Source organism: Callorhinus ursinus, unplaced genomic scaffold, assembly GCF_003265705.2.
Source record: "Callorhinus ursinus isolate GAN/ISIS: 27379988/994484 unplaced genomic scaffold, GSC_fseal_2.0 scaffold8, whole genome shotgun sequence".
Taxonomy (NCBI): Eukaryota; Metazoa; Chordata; class Mammalia; order Carnivora; family Otariidae; genus Callorhinus; species Callorhinus ursinus.
Genome location: NW_027397070.1, coordinates 61,606,229 through 61,631,778, shown reverse-complemented (window position 1 = coordinate 61,631,778; position 25,550 = coordinate 61,606,229). Strand labels below are relative to the sequence as shown.

The following is a 25,550-nucleotide window of genomic DNA, read 5'->3' as shown; positions in this document are numbered from 1 at the left end:
AGCTCTTGGTATATCAGAGAAGGCAGGGTTTCAACTATGAGCTGTAAAGCCACCAGGAAAAATACTACAGAAAGTAACCAACGTGTGTTTCCTGCCTGGACACGAGTTTGCAGCCCATCCTTTCTGTGAATCCCGAGCTCCTACCGTAGTGTTGGGCACAGAGCAGCCCGACAGGCTGTTGCAGAATCAACACCGAAACTGTGATAAGTAAAACCGCTTGCTGCGCAGTGCAGCGACCCTGCCAAGTGCCCTTGCGCCGCCGGCTGCGCGTGTAGTCAGAATTAAACACTCAGGTTTCACCGACACCGTGAGGGTTCAGGGGCTTCCCGGGCCACGCCGGCTTCCAGAGGCACCCACTGACGAACGGCTCTGCCCGAACGGCAAGTGCCGCAGGCGGGAACCGCCGCGTCACCCCTGGCTCTGGAGACCGCTCCCTCAAAGACCAAAGCCGGCGCGCTACGTGGAGGCTGACCTTGCCCCTGCGCAGGACGTATGCGGCCTCAGGCCGCCGCTCTCGGTCCTCCGCTATCCCATGCTCCCTTGCGCCAAGGACACGTCCGGCAGCTCCGCAGAGCCCGTCTACGCCAGCGCGGCGCCTCTCTATGATCTGTCGCCGCGTTCTTAGTGGGTGTCATGGCGGCCGGCGTCGAGTTGGCAGGAGTTGCCCTCGGGGCTGGGGAAAGTCACTAAAACAGGGGAAGAAGTGGCCCAACCTGGACGTTGGGAAGTCGTGGGAATGAGCAGAGGCCTCGCGGGGCTGACAGTGGCACTGGAGACGGGCCCCTGGTAACGTCCCAGGTCAGGCCTCTGCGTTTCTAGGCAGAGTCCGGCAGTTGGTGGGAGCCCCCCGAAGCCGGCGTTGCCTAGGAACCCCATTGTGTTACCGAATCTTGAGTGTTTTGATTTGGATTGGTCCCGTGAAGGCAGCGGTTCGAGGAGCTTTGGCTGGATCGTCCGACGACGCTGGACGATTTTCTCGGAGCGGACCATCGCGTTCTCTAAACCGCAGCGATGTCGTCCTGGCTTGGGGGCCTCGGCTCCGGCTTGGGCCAGTCTCTGGGTCAAGTCGGAGGCAGCCTGGCTTCCCTCACTGACCAGATTTCAAATTTTACAAAGGATATGCTAATGGAGGGCACGGAGGAAGTGGAAGGTAACAGCTGGAGCGATGGGAGGGAGTGCTTTTCTGGGACCCTGGGAGCGCCCCGATCGGTTCCCACTTACATCCGTCGGGAGTGTCAGTCCTCCCTTTTTTCGTTATACTTCTTTGGCCTCTTCTTAACAGATTTTCTCTGATGAAAGACACTGGGGTCCGGGGAAGAGTTCTGGTTCTTCTTCCATTGAATACTGTGGGTATCTCAGAATGGAGGGAAACCGCTCCTACATCGAGTAGTTTATTTTTGTTTGGTTCTTCCACGCCCACCGCTTACTTTGCCTTTAGCTTGGGGGCGGATCTGATTTTGATCCTTTTCCTTTATACTGACACAATTAAAAAGTATCTGTGCGTGACACAGTTACTTTTTTGCCTCGAGTTTTGTAACAGTTGAAACAACTCATTAAAATATTTAGTGAATCTTAAGCCCTTTCTGACTTGAATATATTGTTAAACATGGCTATAAGTTTTTCCTGTTAGTTATGTTTTTGCTTATTCTGGTGACACAGCGTTCCAGCTGAAATGTATTTTTGTGCCTAATTGCCCATTCTACCCACATTTCGACAATAAAACAAGGAAGATACTCTACCAATCCATAGCAACTTTCACTCATTTTTGAAGTCCTTGTTTTGTTTTACTAATGAATAGTGACCCAGAGTTACATAGTAATAGTTACGTTAATATTTTGATTTCTTGACATTTCTTTCCGCAAGTAGTATTTAGATCTAAAGAGTTCTTTATTAATTAAAGAGTACTTTAATTTCTTTTTTTTAAAGAGATTTTATTTATTTATTTGACAGAGAGAGAGACAGCGAGAGAGGGAACACAAGCAGGGGGAGTCGGAGAGGGAGAAGCAGGCTTCCCGCGGAGCAGGGAGCCCGATGCGGGGCTTGATCCCAGGACCCTGGGATCATGACCTGAGCCGAAGGCAGACACTTAACGACTGAGCCACCCAGGCGCCCCAAGAGTACTTTAATTTCAGTGGAAGTCTGCCTCCCCAGAGACGATGGGCTGCTCTTTTGGATGAGAGCACTTCCTTGGATAATTTTATTTCTTATAAATTAATTAGCATCCTGGTTTATTTTTTTATCCTGATATAATTGAAACTTCCAGTTTATTGGGTTGAAGTAGAGAAACATAGTTTGAGGAAAAAAAGTATATTTAGAATTTCTGTCTTTAGAAAGGAAAAGCATTGGAGAGCTGCTGAAATCCATTTTACTGCTTGGAGTACACCTTGGGTGGGAGTTGCATTAGGTGGGACAGGTTGGGGATGAGAGTGAAAGGGATTCTCCCTCCCTGTGTTCGGTAAAGGATCGTGTGACCTTGAAATTTAGAACAGAAAAGAGCTGGTTGACATGGAAAATGACTAGTCTCTCCTTGTAGCCTAGGTAGGGGAAAACAGTTGGCTATTCCTAGAAAATATGATGCCCCCCCCCCACCTGACTGTCCTATGGGCTTAAGGTGGAATGCATTTGTTCTTCCTGTCAAATGTACTCCTGTATTCTCATTCTTAATGGTTTCATCATCTCCCCAATCTGCTGAACTAGAAATCGTTGTCACCTTTGTTTTGCCTCTTTTCCATTTCCTGTTTCCAGTTGGTCACCAAATCTTGTTCATTCTCTGCCAGAATTGTTTCTTATATTCGTCCTTTCCTTTTTTACCCGTTTCCTTGAGTTCAGAACCCCCCCTCCCATGCACTTTCTCCTTCCCATCCTGTCACCCATTTCTCCGTACTCCATTTCCATTTTCTGTGTGCTGCCAGTTTTCTAAAACATAGGTGCTTTAAAATCTTTTAGCTCTGTTCCTTACAGGATAAAATCCAAACCTCTTAGTTTTGGGAGACCAGAAACCTATCCTGAGGTCAACCTCCCTTTTCTAGTCTTACCTCTTATTACCTCCTCTTCTCTCCAAATTGCCATACATATGCATGTTCACACATACATGCGCTTGCACACAGAGCTTTTGCCACATGGAACTTTGAGAAGTCCCTACACAACTCCAAGCTTCTGCATGGAAGGGCCTTCCTTTTCTACTTCCTCCTCTACCCTTCTTTGCTTGGAAAACAGTTTTTTCCTGTATGACTTTGCTTGCGTGCCAGGTACTTGGTGAAACCATTCTCAGTCCATGGCAGGCTGAGTTGATTGCATGTGATCTTGTGGATCTCTCTTTGAGAGCACTTACCATGTTGAGTTATAATTTACCTCTTTTCTTGATGCCCAGGATAGGGACTATATATATTTTTTTATCCTTATATTACCAGTGTTTGGCACCTTCCTTGGTACCTAGTAGATGCTAAGTAAAAAAATTGCTGAGTGTTAAAAATCTGCAAAGTTGCTTAATGCTTTTATTATTTCCCTTTCTATTAAAATGGGACTTGCTTGACACCTAATTTATTGATTTTATAAATCACTTAAAGGGTCAGAGTACAGTTCATTTATTCATTTAACAGGTATTTATTGAGCGTCTACCCTGTGCCAGCAGTGAACAAGATAACAGTTTCAAAATAGCACTGTTGGTACAGCTTGAAGTACATATTTGTACATACCAGAAAGTTACTCTTGTACCAAAACTGTACTGATTTATCAGGGTTAGAAACTTGGGCTTTTCAATTAGACATGGGTTGAAATTCCACTTCCATGCATTATAGATTGTGGGTCTTTGGCAAATTTTTAAATACTTAACCTCATAAAGCAGAGTTTCCTTATCTGTTAAATAGATGTAATCATACCTGTCATGGGGTTGGGAGGATTAAATGAAATCATGAGTGTAAAATGCCTAGCAGATGGTAAGCATTAATAAAGAGTGGCTGTTGGGCGCCTGGGTGGCTCAGTTGGTTAAGCGACTGCCTTCAGCTCAGGTCATGATCCTGGAGTCCCTGGATCGAGTCCCACCTCGAGCTCCCTGCTCAGCAGGGAGTCTGCTTCTCCCTCTGACCCTCCCCCCTCTCATGTGCGCTCTCTCTCTCAAATAAATAAATAAAATCTTAAAAAAAAAAATAAAGAGTAGCTGTTGTTTTTGTTTTCCCTCAGCGAGGAAGAATTTTTTTGGTCTGCATAATATCTCCCCTTTATTCTTAAAAAGACCAGGTTTTTTTGTTTTTTTGGGGGGGGTTTTTGGAGGGAGGTAAGAGAGGAGGGTTGCATAAACCTATTTTTATCCCTCTTTGAAACAATTTCTGCTTCTAACAATGACCCTCCTAAACAGACTAGATTATAATTTGTTCTCTTCTGAGTAGCAATTAGACAATCCTGTCAGAGTTCAAGCAAGAAGTATAAACAACCACAGAAGCACCTGCACCTGGTGATTTTCAAAACAAGAAAAGTGGGTTTGTCACTTTTCTTTATTGGATGTCACTTGTATTTTCTTTTGATTTAAACTGTAAATCAGAGAAGTTATTTCTATGGCATTAAAGTGCTGTGACTAATGAAAAATACTAGCACCTAGAAAAATCTTAACTGATGATGATGTTCTGGTTGCATCAACAGTGCCATTTTGACAGAGCTGACCTCTGACTCTGTTTTTTGTTTTTGTTTTTTTTTTAGTTTTTAAAATAATTATTTTTAAAGATTTTATTTATTATTTGACAGAGAGAGACATAGCGAGAGAGGGAACACAAGCAGGGGGAGTGGGAGAGGGAGAAGCAGGCTTCCCGCGGAGCAGGGAGCCCGATGCAGGGCTCGATCCCAGGACCCTGGGATCATGACCTGAGCCGAAGGCAGATGCCCTATGACTGAGCCACCCAGGCGCCCCACAAAAATTATTATTTTTTTTTAAGTAAACTCTGCACCCAGTGTGGGGCTTGAACTCACGACCCCTGAGATCAAGAGTTGCACGCTCCACTGGCTGAGCCAGCCAGGTGCCCTGTCTCTGACTCTCCTTTTATTTTTATTTATTTATTTTTTAAAGATTTTATTTATTTATTTGACAGAGGGAGGCACAGTGAGAGAGGGAACACAGCAGGGGAAGTGGGAGAGGGAGAAGCAGGCTTCCCGCAGAGCAGGGAGCCCGACGGGCTCGGGCTCGACGTGGGGCTCAATCCCAGGACCTTGGGATCATGACCTGAGCCAAAGGAGGCAGATGCTTAACGACTAAGCCACCCAGGCACCCTCTGACTCTCTTTTTATTTTTTAATAGTTTTTTTTTTAAGATTTATTTATTTATTTGAGAGAGAGAATGAGAGAGAGAGCAGGAGAGGGGGGAAGGTCAGAGGGAGAAGCAGGCTCCCCGCTGAGCAGGGAGCCCGATGCGGGACTCGATCCTGGGACTCCAGGATCCTGACCTGAGCTGAAGGCAGTTGCTTACCCAACTGAGCCACCCAGGCGCCCTCTGACTCTCTTTTTAAATGAAAATGTACAAGAGCAGACTGAGCTCATTCCCATTTTAAATAATGCCCATGTTACTTGACATAAGTGTTTTTTTAGTGCATTTTTATTCTTTATTTAGGAGTCATTATTATTTGATAGATTGGGAGCAGAAGTTAGAAGTAAGGCCTAAACCCCAGTTGTGTAAGTTTCATCTAAAATGAAACTAAGCCCACAGAGAGAGATTTAATTTGTAAAACTCAATTTTCCATAATAAAATTTTAATGAACACTTCCAAGGGGGAAATGTAGATGTCCTACCTAGGTACAAAAGATAGGCAAAAAGAATGACTTACGTGATGATAAAGCACATATGTGGCAATAGGAAATTGTGATAAAAATCAAGTGGTATATGTCTTCTGAGTTTATTCTCAGATCAGCATACCATTCTTTTGAAAGCTCAGTGAAATATATGTACTTTAAAATGCCTGTTTATTTACATGGTGTTGATCATACATTCAGTATATGCTGTTTCTTTCATAGCAGAATTACCTAATTCTAGAAGAAAGGAAATTGAAGCCATTCATACAGTCTTAAGATCAGAGGTAAGGAAAATTAAAGACTATTATTGAACTTAAGATTTTTTTTCTTTTTTGAAGGCATGACAGTAACTTACACTGTTTTTCAGTTCTCTCTTTTTACTGCAGTGCTTGCCAGTTTTATCTCTTCCCCTTTATCCCAGTTCTTTTTCAGTGTTATCATCATCTTTTAGATGAAGAATATATTTACATGTTATTCCACTTTGCTGTTTAACATTCCCATCATCTTTTACATGCTGGAAGTCGGAAAATGCCTAGTGTAGAAATACTGGTGGCAACGATTTATCAAGGAATTACTGTGTTCTGACAGTGTGCTCAATTGCAGTAGTACATTTATTGAAGTATAATATGAAGAATGCAATTCTATTTAGTCTAGACCTTTTTAATCTGCTAACATGAAAAAAAGTGGTATTTGTACACAAAGAAGTAAAGAGTATAGGTATAACTAATTTTACCATTTATTTCCCAGTTGTTAGTGCCTCGTGGTGACTACCTCTGGACATTGTACTTAATGGGGATGAGGAAAACTTGGGAAAGGCTCGAAGGAAAGCTGTAAAGAAAATGAAATGATTTAAAATGGGATCTACTGTAAAGTACTAATGACACTCAACTGTTTAGCCTATGGATAAGAACAATGAGGGAACACTTAATATTTCATTAAAATATATTTTTAGGGGACTGTGGTAAGCATGTTTTCCTCTTTGCTGAGCCCATCAACAGAGAAAATTGAATTTAAAATACCAGAAAATATTTACTGACAAGCATTATTGAACTCTGGCCCAGATTACTAAGGTGGATGTAGAGGGACCTCTCAAGAGGGATTGTCATGGTATTCTGTCTCAATTCTAGATGGCAGTTTGGTGACACTTGAGGCATTAGGTGTAATTACCTAATAAGTAGATGCCTCGGTGACAGATGAACTTAATACTTCTTTGTATGGCTGAGAGAGAAAATTTTTCCTTTAATCCCTAAGAAATCCTTGAGAAGGCACTCATTAATTAGTACAGGCCCATCCAGAAAAATTAAATGGCAGAGATGTGTGTAGTGGCATTAATTTAGGTAAATTCGCCAGTGTCCATTTGGGGGAAAAAATAAATAGGGTGAACCTGCTTAGTGAATGTCTGCTCTCTATTGAGCTTGAGAGGGAAGAGAGAACTCTTCTGTCCCCCTGTTGATCTCACTTCAAATCTCTCATGGGGGGTTAATGCAAGCATGATTCTAGTGTTTAGAAATATTTTTGATATAATGCATCCCCAAATGAAAGCCACCTTCCTCATTTGATGCTTATTCACAGTAGCTTGAGCTACTCACCTGCTACAAGAAAAGAGACTGTTGGATTATCCAAGGGCTTTGTTTTCTAAGGTGACTGATTCTTGCTGTGTGTCAGCACAAAAACACTTCATACCCTCACCCCATATATGACTATGCAATAAGGGAATAAGGTGAAGCTATGATTAAAGCCATCAGGAAACTAAAAAATATAAAATTCTATTTAGAAAGTCTTTAGATTTTATTTATTTTAGAGAAAGAAAGAGCGTGAGTGGAGGAGCGGCGGAGGGAGAGGGAGAGAGAATCTCAAACAGGCTCCAAGCTGTGGGGCTCGTTCCCTCAACCCTGAGATCATGACCTGAGCCAAAACCAAGAGTTGGATGCTTAACCAACTGAGCCACCCAGGCAGCCCTAAATAGAAAGTTTTAGTATAGACAGAGGTCATTGTGTTTTCCGGAGGAAATTAGATTTGCTTACAGACATTAATATTTGAAGCTGACTGAGTTAGTTAGGTTTCTTCAATTTAACCCTCTATGCCAAGAAAAAGTCTCATCACATTTACCATCTGGGTCCAGTGAACTCTTAAATTTTTTTTTTTCTTAAGATTTTATTTATTTGACAGAGAGAGACACAGTGAGAGAGGGAACACAAGCAGGGGGAGTGGGAGAGAGAGAAGCAGGCTTCCCGCAGAGCAGGGAGCCCAATGCGGGGCTCGATCCCAGGACCCTGGGATCATGACCTGAGCCGAAGGAGACGCTTAACGACTGAGCCACCCGGGCGCCCCCAATTTTTTTTGTATTAAATCATTTTGTAAGTAATTTACAGAAGTAGGAGTAAAATGGATAGTGAAAAACTTTATTAGAAATTTTAATAAGAACTTATTTATGGCGGGGCGCCAGGGTGGCTCATTCAGTTGAATAGCTGCCTTCGGCTCAGGTCATGATCCTGGAGTCCCGGGATCGAGCCCCAGATCGGGCTCCCTGCTCAGTGGGGAGTCTGCTTCTCCCTCTGACCCTCCCCCCGCTCTTGTCCTCTCTCTCTCTCTCTCTCAAAAAAAAAATAAATAAAAAATCTTAAAAAAAAGGGCTTATTTATGGCAAGTCCATATTTTTATTCCATATATTTCTGGTTTTGAAAACATATATACTCAAAATAGTGTTCTTTGCAGTTAACTGCTTTTTAACTCTTATGCATGAACTGAAATGCATGTTATTTTGTAAATACTGATTCCAAATTTCGGTTACATCTATAATAGGTTTCAGCTGATCATGACTTTGGTTTTTCTCATGTCACTAAAACCAGTATTTTTGAAAACTTTGATGGCTTATGATTTTGTTGAAAAGATGATGACTGTCATCTTTGCTCCATAATTACAAAGCCAATTTATAAATATCAGATTTACAAATACCAATTAGATATATAAATACCAGTTAGAATGATCAGTCCACTGAATTTTTTTCACTTTATGTCATCTTTTTCTTCCCAGTCACCTTTGTATACACACCTGCCTACAGCATTTGTCCACGTTTGAACTATATCAAGTAAATGTTGGTGTTCAAGTATCATATATAGTAAAAGAATACTGTCACAAAGCCATTTAGCAAAGTGGGATGGCTCAGGGCCTTGTCACAAAATACTGTGAGGTAAAATCTTTTCCTGTTGAATGACTAACTTGATGAGAACACCACATTTCTTTTTTGTTCTTAGAAATATATTGTTCACTCATTAATTTTGGAGTTTGAGAAGATTCCTCTAGGGTATTTTTACTTCCAGACTTGGCTGGGATTTTTGCCTCTGCAGCCTGCTCACCACAACCATCAGACTCTGGTTGCTGTTTTCTGTCTCTTCACATTTGTCTTCTAAGTTGTCTTAATAACTATGAAATGTTTTCTTCTGTCGGTTTTCTTTTCTTTATGGAAACAAAAGTTCTGAATTTTCTTGTGTTCCCTGAAAGCAAAAAACAATAAAACCAAAAGGACGCTACTTAGGTGGGTGTCTCTAGCTTTTTCCTTTTTGAAAGGTGGTACAGTGCTTTGTGCACTGCAGTCAGAAAACTGGTTATTTCACTATTGCGTCATTCTTCTGAGTGATTCTGTCAGGCTTCTGTTTTCTTATTATATAAGACTTTTTTTAAACCTACTTGAGAATAATTGGTGAATAATGATAAAATAATTTTTAGGATGATAAAATATCAAAATGTTTCAAAGACAGAAAAACAAGGTCATTATAACCTCGTGAATATTCTTAGATTTATAAGGGGCTCAATGACCCTTAATGGTAATTGCAAGATAGAATGAGTTTTATTTTATTTTATTTTATTATTTATTTATTTTGAAGATTTTATTTTGAAGTAATCTCTGCTCCCAATGTGGGGCTCAAACCCACAACCTCAAGATCAAGTTGCACGCTCCACCAACTGAGCCAGCCAGGCGCTCTGAGTTTTATTTTATTTAAAAAATAAGTAATTTTTCTTTGTTTGTTAGAAGACGTCTAAGAAAGAATAAAGTCTTAAGCATCTGTCCTTACAGATAGTTAGGACTGCTCAAAAAAGAAACTCAAAAAGTAAAGTTGGTTCCAGTAGACCTTGATGGTATAACAGAGGTTGAGCATGATGGAATAATATAAGGATATGAGAATCTCATGGATTTCATGAGCAGAAATCATAACCAGGTTTTAGAAAGGGGATGCAAGCAAAACTTCAGACCACCAGGGATTTCTCTCTCATTTTTACTCCTCTGTTCTTTATGTGTGTTTATTCGTTTTCCTTTCACATCAGACAAGCCCTCCTAGTTCTGTATTCCATATAATAGAAAATACAGCCACTCACAAGTAATGTCATAGATCAGCCACGTGAAGAGAATCTGTCCTTCATGTACTTTGTTAACTGTGACTCTTCACATGGCTAGGGAGGTGAGGGCAGACAAGCAATTAGATATTGGCCAAATTGGAAGTTTTCAAGTTCTAGTTATTAACCAGAGTTCAACAAATAGCCTTAGTTATTTTTATCTGAAAAAGCCTAGAGTGGGCTTTTATGACTGGGTTTTGACTTCACTATATCGTGTTGCTTCAGTTATGTTTGGTGTTTTTCATGTTAAAAGCTCACAGAAAGTCATGCAGAAGCCACCAGAAGAATAGAAGATAATTAGTTGCATGGGCCTGTGTCTTATTTCATAACCAAAATCTGTATTAGATTTCTGGAGGCAGACTCCCAAACTAGGGTTTATGTTTATTCCTTTGATTTTTCTCTATGTATTTATATAATCTCCCTGAATCATAACTTTCACATCTGTTGATGTAAGAAATTCCTAGACTCTAAGAAAACGGGTGATATTCTCAAAGTGAAAAAGTCTTTACCTTCTAGCAGGAACTTTTTTTCCCACCACATCTGTCACCTTTCTCTCAGTTTTCATTGTTAAATTGTGTTTGTAGATAAATTAGTGGAATTCTTAGTCTTACTAAGTTATCTGTGATAATTTGTAAATTCTTTTGCAAAAAGCTTTAGTGCCCATTTATGTTGCTCCATAATGTCCTTGTTCATTGAAACTCAAGGAATGATAATAGGTTAAGGTAATTTAATATTTGAGTACGTAGAATTTAAGTAAATTTTTTAAAGATTTATTTATTTGAGAGAGAGCGTGTGCGTACTGGCATGAGTGGGGGGAGGGGCAGAGGGAGAGAATCTTTCAAGCAGAATCCCCGCTGAGCAGGGAACCCAACACAGGGCTTGATCCCATGACCCATGAGATCATGACCTGAACTGAAACCACGTTGGACAATTGACTGACTGAGCCACCAGGTGTCCCAAAATTTTAAGTAGTTTTTTAAACGTATTTTCCAAAATCTTAGAACAAAAGACTATGATATCTAGATTCATTGAATTAGAATATTTTGTGTACTTCTAACTAGTTTTTGAACTGATCTCTAGTATGGTTTTCAAATTGGATTTTTCAGAGGTGCCTCAGGAGCCTGGCACATAGGTAGTGTGGAAGGCATGATAGATAATATGAAGCTTTGGCCTCCTATGTGTACTTCAGCAAGAAGTCTTTTTTAAAAAGATTGCGTTTAAAAAGTTATGTTTGGGAAGAAAACACAAGTTGAAATGTGTAATGTAATATAGTTTATTCATTAACCAGACATATACTGCCCATTATATGCTAGACCCTGGATATGCAGAGTGGGGGAAACATTGATCATTGGCCTTTTTTTAGCAGAAAATCAAACTGAACAAGATTTACTTTTTTTTTTACTTTGGTTCAAAATTTTGCATAATCTCCTATAAACATGCTTATTGCTCTTGTAGCTTTAATTTTTTATTTTTATTTTTTTTTAAGATTTTTATTTATTTATTTGACAGAGAGAGAGACAGCGAGAGAGGGAACACAAGCAGGAGGGTGGGAGAGGGAGAAGCAGACTTCCCGCGGAACAGGGAGCCCGATGCGGGGCTCCATCCCAGGACCCCGGGATCATGACCTGAGCCGAAGGCAGACGCTTAACGACTGAGTCACCCAGGCACCCCGCTGTTGTAGCTTTCATAAAAACTATATTTCAAAGGCCAGAATTCTGTCTGAGAACTTCTGTATTTTATATCTTTTTCTGGATAAAGTGATCTGTTTTTCATGATGCCATGCAGATAACTTACATATTTTACTTTTAGTCTTTTTGTTGAAAATACTTTTTTTCTTTGTTTCTAGAATGAGAGACTCAAAAAACTTTGTACTGATTTAGAAGAGAAGCATGAAGCGTCAGAGCTTCAAATAAAGCAGCAATCTACAAGTTATCGGAATCAACTACAACAGAAGGAGGTAAAAGTTATTACAGTTACTTCATATTTATTTCCTAGTAATGTTTTTAGGAAGGTTTTTAAGAGTTATAAATCAAGCTATATACAGATCCATAAAAATACTGAAAGGGTGATGAAGTTAGTAATTCCCAACTCAGTTTGATACTGCTGTTTTAACAAGAACTCTAAGCTTTTCTGTTAAATTTATATTTTATAAGCTAACCTTTACTTCCTACTTCCAAAAGAGGAAAACTCTTCCAATAAAGTATCTTCAGGCATCTGTTGCTTATAATTTCTGATTTTATGACACCTAATCTTTCCTCTATTTACTTAAAATTGTGACTCAATGTGATCATTGCTAATGACATTTCGTTTTTAAAAATGATTTTGACTACCAGTGTTCATATATATTGAATTGGCATTTATTTGACTTTCCATGGAAAAACAGAATATTAAGTATATTAAGTTGACTTAGGTTGTTCTATAAATATTTTTTCCCTTCAGTTTGTTAGAAATGTTTATTTTGGAATTGGCTTATCTTTTCTTTGCAGTGCTGGTAGTAGATATTATGTAATTTAAACAGCACTAAAATGAATCCTTAAAATATAGACTATGTTTCCATGTTTCATTTTTTTGTTAAATTATCTTCAGTGTGTAGTACATAAATGGAATTCAGTAAATACTCCTAGGAATTGAGCTATTTCTTGTTTTATTATCCAGATCATTTGGGTTTTCTTTAGTTTGTTGATTAAATATTCATTTCTACCATAAATTCATATGAGTTGGGTTTTTTTTGTTTGTTTAAAAGATTTATTTATTTTTATCACTTCTTGGCATTTTGGCTAAGATGAAGTGTAAAGATTTATTTATTTTAGAGAGAGAGAGCATGTGTGAGAGTGGGGGAGGGAAGGGTAGTTGGAGAGGAAGAGACAGAATCTCAAGCAGACTCCGCCCTGAGCATGGAGCTTCACACCATGCTTGAACTCACGACCCTGAAATCGTGACCTGAACCGAAACCAGGAGTTGGATGCTCAACCGACTGAGCCACCCAGGCATCCCCATATATGAGTTTTTAAAATTTACATGCATTGATTTTTAGTTCTTTCAGTAACATACTAAGATGAAAAATAAAAGCAAGCCACGTTAAAGATAAATATAAACTAGAGCTTAAATTCCCAATCTGTTGGGAATTGATTTCATAAAATACAATAAAAATAAATTACTACAAAAATAAAATGAATATAAGAAAAGAAAATTACAAGTTCAAGTTAAAGGTAAAAGCCCACTGGTAGTAAACATTTATACCTTCAGTCCATAGACCACTTTGATCAGCACTGACTTACAAATATTACAGTAGTGCAGTAGTTCCCACCCAGGGATTTACAGCTGAATCATCCATGATACTTTAAAAAAATACACACATTTGTGTCCTCCAGGAGATTCTGATTTTGGTGTACTGGGAAGGGGCCCTGGTATTGGTATTTTTCAGAAACTCCATAGGTGATTCTCATGCTTACGTCCTAATTGAAAACACTGCTGTGGAAAATCTGGCATTTTATTTTCTACTTAACTGTTGATATTAGAGGGCAAATTAAGCATTTTAGTTTAGAAATGCCTCTTTGTTATTAGCTTGCATTTTTTAACGTGATGATATAAATACTAGTTTTATAATGAGAACTTTGTATTAAAGCTACACTTGAAAATAATTTTGGGTTTCAGTATTTTGTACTAGAATGAAAGATAATATATGAATATACTTAAGTTCTGCTGTTTTCTGCCCTCATTATGATGTTCATATTCCTCAGAGATGCAATTTAACTCATGTCAGTTATGGGCAAATGAATGAAATGTGTGCTGTCTCTCAAATTTTTTTTTTTTAGAGAAGGGGTTTGGTACAAGAAACCTGTTTGTTATGACACTTGACATAATTGTGTTTGGTTTTTGTTTGTCTAATTGCTTGGCTTTACATGTGTAGAAATATTGTTACTGGTCGGCTAATTCCCAGTATCATAGTCTCCATTGTGGCAGCATGTCTTTTGGGGTAGGTATTTTACAGAAAGTTTATCTCAATTCTACCTAGCTTACTCACTTTTATATTTTGAGTAATCTCTCACTGAGAATGGATATGGCATTGTGGTAAGTCCATATGTTCGTAATTTCTTTTGGACAGTGAGTTAGTATTGCCAGACCTTAGTCAAAACTCCACTAAGGGTCTCAGAATTTTTATACTATTCTTTCCCTGAGTAAAGTCAAATTTTCACTGGCTCCTTTTTCCAAGGCTAAAGCCAAGGCCTCTCTCATTATATGATTTCTTTCTAAGACTCAAGGGCTAATAATAACCACAGGCTTACTGTTACCTAAGAATGGATTAATAAAGCATTCTTCCAGCTATTGTACAGACCAGTACAAAGTTACTCCTGATTCTGGTGCACTTTAAGCCTAAATTCCGCCATAATCAGTAACATAAGACTATTCCAACAGATGCTCCAAAGAAACTTTCTAACACACAGACTACTGCAGCTTTCATTTTCCCATCACTTATGCTCTGATAATACAAATAGAACCCTTGGAAATTGCCTGTACTACCTGATACATGAAGATAGTTAAGGCCATATTTAACTGAGAATTTCATTGTTCTAGTTGACATATGAGTGAGATATTCTGATCTTTGTACTATTTGAAACATTGTCTATGCTTTAACTGGTAGTCATGTTTGGTTTTTAAATAAAAATGTACTGGTTGGGTTGTTATAGAAGACTTGGATTCAGCTGAAAGAGTTACCATCATTGGATAATCTTAAACAAATTATTATAACTTTTAACATTATGAGTCTATAAAGACATCAGTATGGTTATTTTAAAGTACCTTCTCTAAAATACAGATTATAAATGTGTAGGTAGAAATCAGCCATCTTAAAGCAAGACAGATCGCACTGCAGGATCAGCTGCTGAAGCTGCAGTCAGCTGCTCAGTCCACACATTCAGGAGCTGGTGGCGTACCAGCAGCCCCTGCTTCCTCTCCCTTCGGCTGTCGGGTCAGTCACCCTGCTTCAGCTTTCCACGACGATGACATGGACTTTGGTGACATAATTTCGTCACAACAAGAAATAAACAGGTTGTCAAATGAAGTTGCAAGACTTGAATCTGAAGTTGGTCATTGGAGGCATATTGCTCAGGTAGGTAAAATTATCATGAGTCTTTGAAAACTATTAGTGAGGAAAAATAGTGGTTCTCTATGTAGAACTTTTGGTATCAGAAAGAACCCTGGACTAGGAATTTGAAAACCTGTGTTCTAATTCTGCCAGTGATTTTTCTGAGTGATTTTGGTCAGGTCATTTTTCTTTCTTAGCCTCTGTTTCCTCCTCTATAAAATATTTGGAAGAAATTTTCAAAAAAACTGAGAGCTGGCGAGCCTGGGTGGCTCAAGTCATGATCCCAGGGTCCTGGGATCGAGTCCTGCATTGGGCTCCTTGCTCAGCGGGGAGTCTGCTTCTTCCTCTCCCTCTGCCTGTCACTCCCCCTGCTTATACTCTTTCTCTGCCAAATAAAGAAATAAAATCTTAAAATATATATATATATTGAGAGCAACAGAACCATGTTTTAAAATGAAAAGTTAAAAGTCCAGGACTTAAAAGAGAGAAAAATGGAGTTGCTGTGGTTGAACTAGCATCTATTCCTCTGGAGTCCCTGAGGCTTCTTTGATGGCAACTCCATGGCTCCAAGACCCCAGATTTGAAACTACTTGCGTAGATGTTCTCTGAGGTTCCTCTTAACAGTTATGTGTAAAATGAAAATCTGATCATTGGTATAAAATACGTTAAACTTTTATGTTTTTTGTACATTAGAAATTAAATCCTTGCTATTTGGGGCATAAACTTTCCTTCAAGGGACACTTTTCACTGTATATATCAGATTCTGTATACTATTGATGTCAGTCAACATGAGACCCAAAGGAAACTGGAACATTGTACATTTGGATTTCATTTCATCAGTGTGGAGAACAAGTATATAAGTAAAGAAATTATTTTTTTTTTTGTGAGTGCGATCTAGTTATATAAAGGAGAAACCCTACCAATTAAAATTACCTTTTTGCTTCCCAAGTTGCTAGACATTCCCAATATCCAAAATAAATCTTAGAACGATGAGTTTGTCCATCTTATCTCTAAAAATATAGTAGTTCTTAAAGTACTATAAAATCGTAGATTCTCTGTCCTACCATTAGAAATTAGGATTTCATAGCCTATTTTAGAGCCTTGGAAATTGCATTCAAACAAGTAAATTCCTCAGGTGATTCTGATACACATTTTAGGAAACACTGCCTAGGATGAGCTGAAATCAAGAGTCGGATGCTTAACTGACAGCCTGGATGTCCTTTGAAAATTATCTTTTATTTGTTGTGTATTACTCACAATTGGACTTAGTTCTTTAAAAGGTGCTTGGCATTCTTTAATCAGAATTTGTCTGGGAAATGCCCCTTAAAAAATATATATATATATATATATATATATATTTAAAAGATTTTATTTATTTGAGAGAGAGAGAGAGAATGAGCAGGGGGAGGGAGAGGGAGAAGCAGACTCCCCGCTGAGCAGGGAACCTGATGCAGGGCTCAATCCCAGGACCCCAGGATCATGACCTGACCTGAAGGCAGATGCTCAACCGACTGAGCCACCTAAGTGCCCCTGAAAAATACTTTTTAATAAAATTAGTTTGTGACTTTCTCTTTTACAAAAAGCCAACACAATTATTTTCTAATTCTGTTTTTTTGATCTAGACTTCTAAAGCACAAGGATCAAATAACTCTGATCAAAGCGAAATCTGCAAACTTCAAAGTATCATTAAGGTAAGGAGGTTGTTGGAACAATGATTATTTTTTCTTTCTTTCTTTTTTTTTTTTAAGATTTTAATATTTATCTGACAGAGAGACACAGCGAGAGAGGGAACACAAGCAGGGGGAGTGGGAGAGGGGGAAGCAGGCTTCCCACGGAGCAGGGAGCCCAATGCGGGGCTCGATCCCAGGACCCTGGGATCATGACCTGAGCCGAGGGCAGATGCTTAACGACTGAGCCACCCAGGCGCCCCATGACTATTTTTTCTTAAGATTTTCTTGTTTATTTGAGAGAGAGCAAGAGAGAGAAGGAGCAGGGAGAGGGAGAAGCAGACACCCCGTTGAGCAGGGAGACCAACGTGGGGCTCGATCCCAGGACCCTGGGATCATGACCTGAGCCGAAGGCAGACACCTAACTGACTGAGCCACCCAGGCGCCCTGGAACAATGGCATTATACACCTAAAATTTGCTTATTAAAAGTAAAAGTACAAGTCTGGGGCGCCTGGGTGGCTCCTTCAGTTAAGCGTCTGCCTTCTGCTCGGGTCATGATCCCGGTCCTGGGATCCAGCCCTGCATGGGGCTCAGAGAGTCTGCTTCTTCCTCCGCTTGTGTGCTCTCTCTGTCTCTCTCTCTCTAATAAATGAATAAAAACCTTTAAAAAAAAAAAGTATAAGTCTAATAGAAGGCTCAGTTATAAAACTATATAGATTATGATTGTTTCTTTTTACCATTTTGTATTTTCATCCTTTACGACAGCAAGGTATATAAAAATGTCTCTTTCCAAAATCACTTGGTTTTGAACATTTGTTTTTTTAAGTAGTTTATATTTCATTAGTTTCTACTTGATTTGCGTCTTGTAAAATTGTCTTTTTTTTTTTTTAAGGGTTTTGTTTATTAGAGAGTGAGTGGGAGGGAGAGGGAGAGAGAATCTAAAGCAGACTCTGCACTGAGCACAGAGCCCAATGTGTGGCTTGAATTCCATGATCCTGAGGTCATGACCTGAGCTGAAATCAAGAGTCGGACGATTAACCACTGAGGCTCACCAAAATGGTCTTTGTTCAAACATTTCCGAGGTTGTTAAAGTTTCAGGGTTTAGGGTTAAAGGATATTGACAAAATAAAATGTTAATACTGTTCATTGTAAATAATTATTTTCCCTTAATTTTGGTGGAATTTTGCTACTTTTTGTCAGTTATTTCAAGAAAAGTCTTAGTTACATAATTGTATCATACGGCAATGAATTGTTTTTAGTGTATAAATTATTGTCAGGCATATGGGGCACCTGGGTGGCTCAGTTGGTTAAGTGTCTGCCTTCAGCTCAGGTCATGATCCCAGGGTCCCAGATTGAGCCCCATGTTGGGCTCTGTGCTCAGTGGAGAGTCAACTTCTGCCACTCTCTCTGCTCCTCCCCCCCCCCCACCCTGCTTGTCCTCTCTTGCACACAGGCGCATGCTCTCTCTCCCTCTTTCTCTCTCTCAGATAAACTCTTTAAAATTAAAAAAAAAAAATTATCGTCAGGTGTAGAATTTTTCGTCTTTGGTTTTATTTTTATTACAATACTAACGTGGGTGGGGTCCCAAGTCAGACTTGTATATGAATCCTGACTCTGCTATTTACCAGCTGTTGTACTTTGAGCAAGTTACTTAATCTTTCCAAGCTTCCATTTTATCATCAGTATAGTAGATTTCATCATACCTTCCTTGTAGGATCGTTTTAAGGTTTAAATGTGAAGCTGCTTGCCAACTGTTGGCACATAAGTAAGTGCACAGGATTAAAGAATAACTTGTCTTCTCGGGAAATAGAAGTTAATTTATTGATTAGGATTCTTGGTTATAAGCAACAAAAACCATCTCTGGCTAAATAAAGCAAAAGAAGATTTACAGGAAGGACCCAGGGTAGTCTGTCCCCAGGATTAAAAGAAGAATTGAGCATTCTGGTCTTGGGCAGAACAGGAATGGGAATAGGATCAGGGATCTAGATAGTGGGACACAGTGGACAGACTTTTCTGGGTGCAGCTATCACAGTGCTTGTGGTCCTAACAATTTCCTTTTTTGAAGGACTAAGCTCAAGATCCAGATTCCTTAGGAGAGAGACTGGTGGTCTTAACTTGGGTAGCCAAGATATTTTTATTCATCTTTTGTTTCATTTTTTTTCTTGCTGGTATTCTCTCATTAAAGTAGAAAAACTGTTCTTAAGACCCAAGAAAGGAAAGAGTAGAATTTTTCAGATTTGTCCAGATTTGGGGCCTGTGTTTAAATTCTTTATAGCCTTAGCATGTTCAGAGAATTATTTTTAATACAGACTTTTGCACAGCAATGAAATGGCTTAGGTATGTCATTGATTATAAATGTAGTTAACCTTGTTTTTATTTTTTAAGGAACTCAAACAGACTCGAAGTCAGGAAATCGATGACCATCAACATGAAATGTCAGTTTTACAAAATGCATACCAACAGAAATTGACAGAAATAAGTCGTCGTCATCGAGAAGAATTAAGTGACTATGAAGAACAAATTGAAGAACTGGAAAACTTGTTACAACAAGGTTGTTAGTTTTTGTTTTTTTTTTAAGATTTTATTTATTTGAGAGAACGAAAGAACACAAGGGGGGGAAGGGCAGAGGGAGAAGCAGGCTCCCCGCTGAGCAGAGATTCCAACTCGGGGCTCGATCCCAGGACCCCGAGATCATGACCTGAGCCGAAGGCAGCTGCTTAACCCACTGAGCCCCCCCCAGGCGCCCCAAGGTTGTTCGTTTTATTAACTTAATGGATTAGATAACATAATTAAATGACAAGCCTAGTACTGTAAGACCAACACACTGATGTAAACTTGGACTACATTCTAAAGAATGAGTGAATGACTCGTTCTGTTCATCTGCCTGAAATTTGCAATGGCATCACTGTTGTAAGATTATGCAGAAATGGTAAGGTCCTTTTGTCTTTGTGACAAATAGTTACAATATATAGATTTTTTTTGCATTGTTTGGTGATGATACTTTGGTAATAAATGATTAGAAATATTTTCACTTTCTTTCAAACTCATATACATAAGTGTTTTAGTAGTTGATTCAAATAATATTTTTCCTCAACTATTTATTTAAAAATGCTTTATTATGGCGGTGCCTGGTTGGCTTAGTCAGTGGAGTGTGTAACTCTTAATCTTGGGGTCATGAGTTTGAGCCCCACATTGAGGCTAGAGATTACTTAAAAAAAATCTAAAATAAGAATGCTTTATTTTGGTAACTTAACTTTTTAAAAGACTTTCTTTTCATAACAAAATTGAGAAGGAAGTACAGAGATTTCCCATATACCCCTGCCCTGACACATGCATAGCCACCCCCACTATCACCATTACTCATCAGAATGGTATATTTTTTAACCTATATTGACAGATCATGATCCCTCAAAGTGTATAGTTTACCTTAGGGTTCACTCTTGGTGTTGTACATTCTCTGGGTTGGACAGACATATGATATATATTCATCATTATAATACACAGAGTAGTTTCAGTGTTCTAAAAATCCTTTATGCTCTGCCTGCTCACCTCCCACCCACCCTCCCCCACAATCTTTCTACTGTTTCTATTGTTTTGCCCTTTCCAGAACATCACATAGTTGGAATCATACAGTATGTAGCCTTTTCAGATTGATTTCTTTCACCTAGTAATGTGCATTTGAGTTTCCTCCATGTTTTTTCATGGCTTGATACCTCAGTTCTTTTTAATGCTGAATAGTATTCCATTGCCTGGATGTACCACAGTTTATCCATTCACCTACTGAAGGACATCCTTGCTTCCAAGTTTTGGCAGTTATGAATGAAGCTGCTATAAATGTCATTGTTCAGGTTTTCATGTGGATAAGAGTTTTCAGTTCCTTTGAGTAAATACTGGGGAGTGCAATTGCTGATCATATGTTAAGGGTGTGTTTTGTTAGAGACTGCTGAACTGTCTTCCAAAAGTGGCTTTACTATTTTGCATTTTGCCAGCAATGAATGAGAGTTCTTATTGCTTCACATGCTCACCAGCATTTGGTGTTGTGAGTGTTCTGAATTTTGGCCATTTTAATTGGAGTGTAATGATATCTCATTGTTGTCTTAACTTTTTAAGATTTTCCAAGTTCTCAAGTCTGTTAAATCTCTCGGTAGTATATAGCAAGCTATTTATCTCTCGGTAGTTGACATTGGCTGTCCTTGATTTTCTGTTTATGTTCTAGGTGGCTCAGGGGTAATAACTCATCACTCAAAAATCCATGATATGCAGAAAACTATACAGGATCTACAAAATGAAAAAGTAGCATCTATAAAAAGAATTGAAGAACTTGAGGATAAAATAAAAGACATAAATAAAAAATTATCTTCTACAGAAAATGACAGGGAGATTTTGAGGAAGGAACAAGAACGCCTAAATGTTGAAAACAGACAAATAACAGAAGAATGTGAAAGCTGGAAACTGGAATGTAGGAAATTGCAGCCCGAAGCTGTGAAGCAAAGTGATACTGTGATAGAAAAAGAACGAATCCTTCCACAGAGTACATCGGTGGGAGAGGGAGTACTCAAACTGCAGCGAGCACTGTCTGGTGTAAAAGGTTTGGAACTCACCTATGACTGGTGTTTTATTACGTACTAGTTTTTAGAGACAGACTGAGTACTTTATGGAAGTGGAGTATTCCTGTAATTGACTGTAGAAGTGGAATAGAATTGTTTGGTTTTGGATTCGGTGCCATAATTAATGGCTCACAAATGGAATTTTCTACTAAAAAGTCTTCATTGTTGGCTGGATGTCTCTCAGCCTCCCTTTCTCATCCTTTAAGTAGTTACATGGAATCATTGATGTAGGAAGCCATGTAGCTTTCTGAGAAATGTATATATAGCTGTTTATTGGGAGGCGGTATGGGCCTATTTCTGTTAGTCTGCATGGAACCAGATACTTTCCGAAACTCTAGGTTTCAGACCCTCCGATGAGGGAACGCAGCCTGCCTTTTTCAAAATTCTGTATTTCCTTTTGAAATGATGTCCTGTATCGAAGCAGACATGAGAGTGATAAGAGCCATAGGCCCTTCACCATTTTCCATGCCCAAGATGATATTTAGTTACCTGTGTTCTGTGTTAGAAAAAGTAAGTTATTTAATGAGATAGGCCAAACACCGGTGTTCATTCATGCCGGGAGCACGTAATGGGAGCTCTTAGCTGTGAAGATGGATTTTATTTTGCACTCTTGTCTTCTCACAGTATAAACTCTCACCTTATGAACTGTTTCGTTGCTGCTCTGGGGGTTTCTAGCCCTTGTGTGCTGTGCTCCCCACACCCCTTGGCTAGTTGTTTCTCGTGGGCTCCTGACCTGGATGGCCAGCTCTATAAACTCCAGTTAGAGTTAGGTTCAAAGTCACCATGTCCTCCTCCTCCTCTTCCTCTCCTTACCTCGGTGACTCACCAGAAAGTTTGAAGTCATCACCCAGCATGTCCTGTAAGTTCTGTTTCCTTAGCTTCTCTGGTTCAGTAATATTTCAGGATTGTATCCCAGAGGAGCTCTAGGGTTTCTCAGAAGGGCCTCAGTCCTGGGAGCTGCCGTGAAGGCAAAGAGAAGGCCATTCACTAGGGTTCTAGACTTCTCTCTCATTTGACTTCCAAGTAGCTCTGCTCCTTTCAAAATACATTTTTCCATTTATTTAGCATATTGGATGACTCATATGGGTTTATTTGCTTTATTTTCATTTATTATTATTATTTTTTTAAGGTTTTATTTATTTGACACAGAGAGATACAGCGAGAAAGGGAACACAAGCAGGGGGAGTGGGAGAGGGAGAAGCAGGCTTCCCGCTGAGCAGGGAGCCCGATGCGGGGCTCGATCCCAGGACCCTGGGATCATGACCTGAGCCGAAGGCAGATAGTTAACCCACAGGGCCACTCAGGTGTCCCGACTATAGCCGTTTCTTACTGGATCAAAATAGTGGAGTGGTTAAGAATATCATCACTAACTAGCTGACCTTGGGCAAGTTAATTAACATCTCTATGCTTTGGTTTTTCCATCCCTCTGGTTAGGATAATACTCCTATCTTCTAAATAGTTGTAGTAGTAGTAATGGGGATTCTGAGAGTTACTAGCTGCAGAGTTCTCTTTAGAACAGGGGCTATCCTACAGTAAGCATTATAAAAGCGTTAGCTGTTATTATTCTCTGGTCTCCATGATTCCTTCAGTCAATTTCTTTTTTCTCTCTGTAGCCAGAAAGGTTTTTCAGAAACACAAAACAGGTTTAATTCCCCTGATGGTAGTACTTTGTGGCTCCCTGTGAACTTCAGGATAAAGTCTGAACTTCCTGTTGGACATCTGATGTCTTTCACGATCCGGTGCCTGTGTCCCTCTTCAGTTTCACCTCTTCCCATTCTCCTAACATGCTAAGCATTAGCCATACTGAACTTCGTATATAGCTCCTTAAGCCAGTGACTTTGTCTGTTAGCTCTCTCGTTTTCGCATTTGCTGCTATTTGTGTGGAGTGTGTCTGTTTCTCTCTGCTGACTCTTAAGTATATTATGATTCATTGCAGGTATTGTATCTGCTGGGAGGTACCTATGCTACTGCTTTTCGGGCCCTCCTTAGCCCCCACCCCGCAGTCTGGAGTAGGTGTTTGCCCTTTTTGCTCTAGTAGCACCTCGTGCTCCCTGTATCACACAGTACTGGAGTCGTGTGCTTCCTTTCCCTCTGAATTGAAAGCTCCCTGAGAGCAAGCAGAGACTAAATGTTTTCATCTTGTTGTCCAGAAACTAACTGATCTCATAGAAAATGGCTACTATTATCTGAATGAAAGTTGAATGAATTACTTTAGTTGAACTAATGGTATTCTGTCTTTGTGTTCTCCTAGAACGGCTTCTGTATGTGGGTCTATCTGTAATATCAGCTTGAATGGTCCTTTTATCTGTCGTCATGTCTAAGTCACTTTAGAGAATTGAGAGATTATTGTATCATTGTGGTATAAATGTACATTTTTGTTTTTAACCATTTCTCCCCAGTCTCAGTCCCTTTACTGTTTCCTGCTACACAAACTAATCAACTCATTTTGAAACATTGTTATTAATGTTTTTATCAAGGCAATAACTTATAACTCATCCAGAATACAATTATAATTCTTTTTTCTGTGGTTCCGTAGGACTGCATTTTAATGGAGCGTCTACTGGCATTTATTTATATTTTGATTTCTTTGATACAGTCAAGTTTTAATTGAGTTTTATTCCTGAGTTTAATGTAGGAGGTAATTATTAAGTTGAAGAATTTTAATGTCAGATTCATTGTTGTTTTTACAGATGCTGAAAATGAAATTTTGAGACTGAGTAATTTAAACCAGGTAAACATTTTATTTTTTTATTTTTTTAAGATTTTATTTATTTATTTGAGAGAGAGAATGAGATAGAGAGCATGAGAGGGGGGAGGGTCCGAGGGAGAAGCAGACTCCCTGCTGAGCAGGGAGTCCAGTGTGGGACTCGATCCCAGGACTCCAGGATCATGACCTGAGCCGAAGGCAGTCGCTTAACCAACTGAGCCATTCAGGTGCCAGGTAAACTAATTTTAAAGAGAAAAAGCTTTTGGCTTTGATTTATTAAGAAAAAATATTTTGATTATTGTAATTGCTTGTTTTGTGTTTTTTACAAATTCACATGAACTTATCCTAGGAACTTGCATCTTAGTAATTTTATGTTTGCTGATTAATAACAAACTTTTTGAATCATAAATTGACATAATTTTAAAAGTTACATAATTAAAAAATGCAAGTATATCACTTTCAAGATTAATTTGACAGACATTATGTTTATGGATAGTGGAAGCAGATTTTCCACCACAGTGAGGAATGCATTTTGATTTCCCTTAAGGAATTCAGCGTTGCTTCTGTTACTAATGATTACAGGCTATTTTGTAAATGTATTTATATATTTTTTGAAATATAATAAAATTCTAAGAATATTTATAAAATGAGTGACTGGCTTTAGATGGTCCAGGGTTGCATGCCTATAATGTTTATGTGTCACTAGAGAAAGGCTGAGTAAAAATGCACAATAGTACAGCTTGCCTACTTTTTTGTAAACTTGAAATTTATCTGAAAACACACTGTTTTAACATTTTGTAGGACAACAGTCTCACTGAAGACAATTTGAAACTTAAAATGCATGTTGAAACTTTAGAAAAACAGAAGTCCTTATTGAGTCAAGAAAAGGTAGGTACAGTAAAAATGGGGGCAGAATTAAAATGTGTGTATTACAGGTCACAGCCGAGGGCCAGTTTATATCAAAATGGAATGTTTAGGTCTTGAGAGTCCTGAGGATAAAACTGGTGTCATTGATGCTTGTCAGACCAGGCTGAGGTATTTGGGCAAAGTTCAGAGTATGAGAGGCTGACCAGAGTTCACATTTACAGATAAGGCAGCCAGTAAGCATACAGATAGGAGCAAAAAAGATAGGTAAAGACTCTGTTTTGGTTTCCGATGAAGTCCTGACAGCAGCAACATACACAGGTGGTTCTAGAGTCTGGAGTGGCTGTAGTGGCGTCCTACAGAATCTATCAACTGCTCGTATGTTCTGGAACCTTCTAGTGTGGTGGAATTTCTTAGTGGTGAGGGCTGAAGAGGGATACGTTCTCAGTGGTAGA

General features: G+C 39.1%; 1 protein-coding gene across 4 annotated transcripts in view; it reads left to right on the top strand.

Annotated features, from left to right (window-relative positions):
• The first annotated feature begins 611 nt into the window (after positions 1-611).
• TRIP11 (thyroid hormone receptor interactor 11) overlaps positions 612-25,550 on the top strand; it is a 62,078-nt gene continuing 37,139 nt past the window's right edge. Inside the window, exons 1-9 of one of the 4 annotated variants that reach the window (XR_012379132.1) lie at positions 612-1,150; positions 5,994-6,055; positions 12,010-12,120; positions 14,995-15,273; positions 16,872-16,940; positions 19,303-19,471; positions 21,134-21,505; positions 24,215-24,255; positions 25,033-25,119. Coding sequence is in view for 3 of the 4 variants with exons in the window: in XM_073895749.1 (XP_073751850.1) it covers positions 1,012-1,150; positions 5,994-6,055; positions 12,010-12,120; positions 14,995-15,273; positions 16,872-16,940; positions 19,303-19,471; positions 21,134-21,505; positions 24,215-24,255; positions 25,033-25,119 (1,329 nt within the window). In the remaining variant the exon portion in view is untranslated. The remainder of the gene's footprint in view (positions 1,151-5,993; positions 6,056-12,009; positions 12,121-14,994; positions 15,274-16,871; positions 16,941-19,302; positions 19,472-21,133; positions 21,506-24,214; positions 24,256-25,032; positions 25,120-25,550) is intronic. The other 3 variants (XM_073895750.1, XM_073895749.1, XM_073895751.1) reach the window with 3 other exon arrangements.